At 41.0% G+C, this 4720-nt stretch overlaps 1 protein-coding gene across 1 annotated transcript; it reads right to left on the bottom strand.

Annotated features, from left to right (window-relative positions):
- Window positions 1-1585: 1585 nt before the first annotated feature.
- LOC124554903 (molybdenum cofactor biosynthesis protein 1-like) lies at window positions 1586-2020 on the bottom strand. Its single transcript, XM_047128592.1, has one exon. The coding sequence runs from the start codon at window positions 2018-2020 to the stop codon at window positions 1586-1588; it is 435 nt and encodes a 144-aa protein (XP_046984548.1).
- Between the last annotated feature and the right edge of the window lie 2700 nt (window positions 2021-4720).

Raw genomic sequence — 4720 nt, 5'->3', positions numbered from 1 at the left:
TTAAAATCATGTCAGAAAAGACGGCAGCTAATTCTAGGTGATCCTCCATAAAGCCATGGTCTCACGTTGTCAAATTCCTGCAGGATTGTTTGAGGGACAATGATTTGACATTGATTGTTGAGTCAAAAAGGCAATGCATCTTTGACTGAAGAAACAATCAAAAATATATTCTTTTAATGGAATATTTACATTGCAGTGTACTGATCTGAGAAACATACTGAAAAGAAACATGACTATGTTGAGAAATTTTCATTTTGTATTTTCTTATATTTGTAACCGCAGTACATGAAAAAAGTGACACTCGACATTTGAGTTAACTGAAAGATGAAAGATTAGGGTTTCATGCCCTGCCGATCCTTGTCCCCAAACAGGTACAGCCCGCAAACAGAAGTCTACCAACCAGCTTGGACTGAAAACATAACACACAAGAATCGTGCCCGTGAGTGTAGATGACACTCGGAATATCACGCAACACGGATACCCGAGGATGATGTCTGTCAGAGCAGATTGCAGATGAAGCACGAAGGCAGAGGGAACAAATTACAGACCTGCTCCATCTGACGGTCAGTCTCAAGTAGCACTTTGTGAAAGCAACAACTAATGTCACCGAAATATGCGAGGAAGACAATGATGTCCGACTGTGCAAAGGACAACTCGGGAATTTCAGCAAACTTCTGGAAAAACCTGAAGAATTAAATTGACAGAAACCTGTTCTGGATTGGTAACTTACAAAATAAAACATTTTCAATCTCTGGACAAGTCACACACAAGAAAGATAATAGGCCTTTAAAAAAGAGGATACCATACAGTGTAAAGCTGAAACATGTAAATTAGTCTGGCCAATATGCTCTACACCTGAGCAAAAGTGTCAATGAAGTGGTGCACCTTTTAGGAACTGTTAAAAAAGTGTCATTTTACATCAATGAACACAGCAATGACAACCTGATCCTAGGAGAAAAGAGCTGATACACACTATTTATTTAAGAATGATCACTTCACCTCAACTTTTCACAGCATGGGACCATCAAAAATTGAAACAATAGAGCAACACAGAGGACACTACCACACAGCTGGGGGAGGGCACAGAGAGAGAGAGAGAGATTTGGAATTCGGTACAGTTACGTTGCAAATTTCAAACTCACAGTTATTCATCTAACATATGTGCTTTTTAAAGGTATGGTTCAAGAAATGCTGCACATGCAATGCCCGGGATTCTAGCGATGCCACTGTACTTTGGGAGGAGAGTGACAAAAATACTGACAGTGACAAAACAATGAATGTTAGTGAAGTTAAGAGTGTCTTACATGAAAACTGCAACTGAAAGCTTTGTTTTTGTGTGTAATTTATCTACAGTGTACTACAAAAAAACTGGTTAAGGGTAAATCACATTTTGAAAAGCTTTTGTAAATGGGCAACTTGACAAATTATTTTTAATTAAGTTTCTCTCTTTTTCGAAATTAAAGGTTCAACTTATATTCAGGCCAATTCGATGTGTATATAATTTATGATAACTATGAACAGACTTTGAAATTTGCCTACATCACACCAGGTATACTTAACTTATTTCACTGCCCCACACAGATGCTCATGTCCGGTGGAAGTCTCCTCTAGTTCCCCCACTTTTGGCCAGAAGCATTATTTCAGATATCACAATGTCATGACTCACAGCTTTGCACATATCGTACACTGTTAAGGCAGACACCGATACAGCAGTGAGAGCTTCCATCTCCACACCCGTCTGCCCTCTACACTTTGCCATGCCAGTTACAATCACACAGTTGAGAGCAGAGTCCAGTTCAATGTCCACAGCCACAGAGGATAAAGATATGTTATGACACAGAGGGATAAGGCTGGACGTCTGCTTGGACCCCACAATTCCCGCCAGGCGAGCAACGCTAAGTACGTCACCTTTCTTCAGGCCATTTTCTCGTACGAGTTTCATCAGTTCGGGTCCCACAAAAACCTTTGCTCGTGCTGCAGCAGTCCGTTCTATCACCAGCTTCAAACCCACGTTGACCATTTTCGCCCTGCCGGTCCGGTCAACATGAGTCAGACTTCCGGACTGTGCTCCCAAACTGCAGAAACGGCAAGAGAAGACAGAGGGCTGTGCTCTGTGTGTTTGTCTTGTTAGGAGTCCTGTATTGCACATAATGCTTGGGGTACAGGGAAGCAAAAGAAACTGTTTTCTAGATTCAGTCACTACACTCAAATTATGTGACAACAACTGAGACATCTGTGTATCCGACACAAACAGGGGCGAAATATTGGTATCTGAGAAGAAGTACTTTTGAAAATCTTGTTTCTGAAGGTTTAACAACTTCCGACTTTGTGCCTTCACAACATCACTACAGCCATCAAGTTCAGTGCCACCTGGAACAAAAATACAAGCTGTAACAAACAACTCTTCATAATCTGAAAATAGGTTAACTACAAAAGAATTTTTAAGCATTCGTGTTGAAACACCCCCGATTAATTCCTTTACTGGATTTTGGGTAATTTACCAAAGCCACAAAACAGTTAATTATTATGATATATGACCGTGTGCTTACTGGATGAAAGGCTATTGGTTATTCTGCGTTGTTCTGCTGTGGTTTCGGGAGTATTTCAACCGAATGCTGCTGTTCTGAGACAGAATAGCTAATGATTGAAAGTTTGTCTATTATTAAGTATCACAAAGGTTGCGATGTACAACTGATATATATTTCCTACTAACACACAAATTCTGAGGCTGTTGCTACCTTTGCCTTACACGTCTAATTGCGGTTATCTCTTTTTATTGATTGCTGATTTTCAGCACTTTGTCACAGGCAATGCTGATGGTTAACATTCACAACAATCCTCACTGCAATCCATGGTTGTTGCTGGCTGACGCGGTTGACACGAAACACGTAATTTGGCACTTGTCACTTTCTGTTTCATATCACTCGCGAATCGGCATTAGTGAGAGTCAACCCCACGACGATCAGGGGGACGTGCTCACTCGTCATACTCCAGTGAATTTTACCGTTTACAACTCACTAGACCACCATTCTTGGCCGTCTTTCCCACTATACTTCTCACTCGACACTCTACCATACTACTGCGCACTCAGCACTAGTCTCACTGCCTACTGCAGCGCTCGACAATCGACTCCTGTCCGCTATCGACCTGGGCGTCAGATACTAGAATCTATGTTTGTGGGATCACGGATCCCTTACAGTGTTCAAGACAAGTTCTTTGAACCTTAATGATCTGTGATGATCATTTTCTTTCCTAAGCTAAGGTCGAAAATCTGTTTTGTCTGCAGAAGTGTGCAATATGAATATTACACAAAGTTGATAGGAACATCTCACATAAATCTCCTCAGTGGCTGTAGATTTCACAATCTTGCAGGAGTGGATATAAGGGGAGGTCATTGCAATGATGATAACTACCACCCACTTCCCAAACAACATATTATACTGGGGTGCCCTTAAGAAGGCAGCAGTGTGGTGCATTCCGTGCAGAAAGAGATGGGGAATGCTTTATGGTGCTGTCTGTGTGTTCTCTCTCTCTCTCTCTTTCTCTCTGTCCCACGACTCACATTTCAGCCACTTCCAACCCTCGTATCTGGCACAGGCCACTGTGTCTGCTTCTGACTCTGCCTAGTAGAATTTATGCGGTCGGAAAGCTATCGCTGTTGCTTTCTAATGTAATACTTGTCATGTTTCCTTTATGCCAGCCATTGTGAACACTAATGGCTAAGTAACCTCACCATACCTAAATGCCTTGTATCGTACATGCACCCCAAAATGCACACTACAGACAGATGTGGCAGAACGACACGATGTCTTTATATTTTTTACTTCACCAATTTCCAAATGCACACATAACTTTTGGAGAAGGAGGTAGCATGGAAACAGAAGTGTGTCAAAAATGCCAAGTTCTTCCAGCAATGACAAGCTACATGTAATAAAGGACACTTTTCAGTTGCTCGTGCTAGGGTCTGCCCACAAGGACATGCTTTTGGTCTGATTGACAACATTCCAGCCGGGTAAAGCTGCACACCACTGGGTTGAACATACCAGGTGTCAACAACAGATCCAATACAACAACAACAGAAAGAATGACTTCCCGATCACAGTTAGAAATCATTGATAGAAACAGTATTCCCCTCATTCACATGTGTTTGCAGACCTCTGTTCAGTCATAATGTTTATTGAAATGATGATGGTGAGCACACACTTTGACAGATTCAACTTGGTTGTTACATGATTGTTCAGCTTTTTCCTTATTTCCTCCTCCCTTTTCTCTTCCCAAAATCGTTTCATTCATTGACTGTGTTCTTGTTTCCTTTGATATGTACATATTTTCTCTGTTTTCTTCCTTCCCTTTACTTCAAGTTTTATGTTCATAATTTTGTTTCTGAATTTGTCTCTTTCATTCATCATTTCCATTCTGATTCCTGCTCGTTTTAGCCTTCTTCTATTTCTTGAAACCAACTGGTTTTTTTTGATTTAGGCATTTACTACATCCTAAATCCTTTTGTGAATCTGTTGCTGTTCATTGTGTGTATGTGTCCACAGAATGTTAGTCGGTGTTTTCTGATTGTGACTGAGTCTGCCTCTGTGTTCTTATAATTCTCTGGTTGATCTCTTCATCCATATGCCATCTCTGTACCTCTGTACACTGCTCCAAAAAATTTTCTGAGGATTTTGCATTGTATTCTTTCTGCTTTGTGGTGCCTGGTCCTCAGATTGTG

The sequence above is a fragment of the Schistocerca americana genome, chromosome X (genome assembly GCF_021461395.2).
Source record: "Schistocerca americana isolate TAMUIC-IGC-003095 chromosome X, iqSchAmer2.1, whole genome shotgun sequence".
Taxonomy (NCBI): Eukaryota; Metazoa; Arthropoda; class Insecta; order Orthoptera; family Acrididae; genus Schistocerca; species Schistocerca americana.
Note: the sequence above shows the minus strand (reverse complement) of the source record. Positions and strands in the feature narration are given on the sequence as shown.

What these genes read in the sequence shown, in the direction of transcription:
- LOC124554903 (XM_047128592.1), bottom strand. Translation starts at nt 2,020, where the DNA reads ATGGTCAACGTGGGTTTGAAGCTGGTGATAGAACGGACTGCTGCAGCA.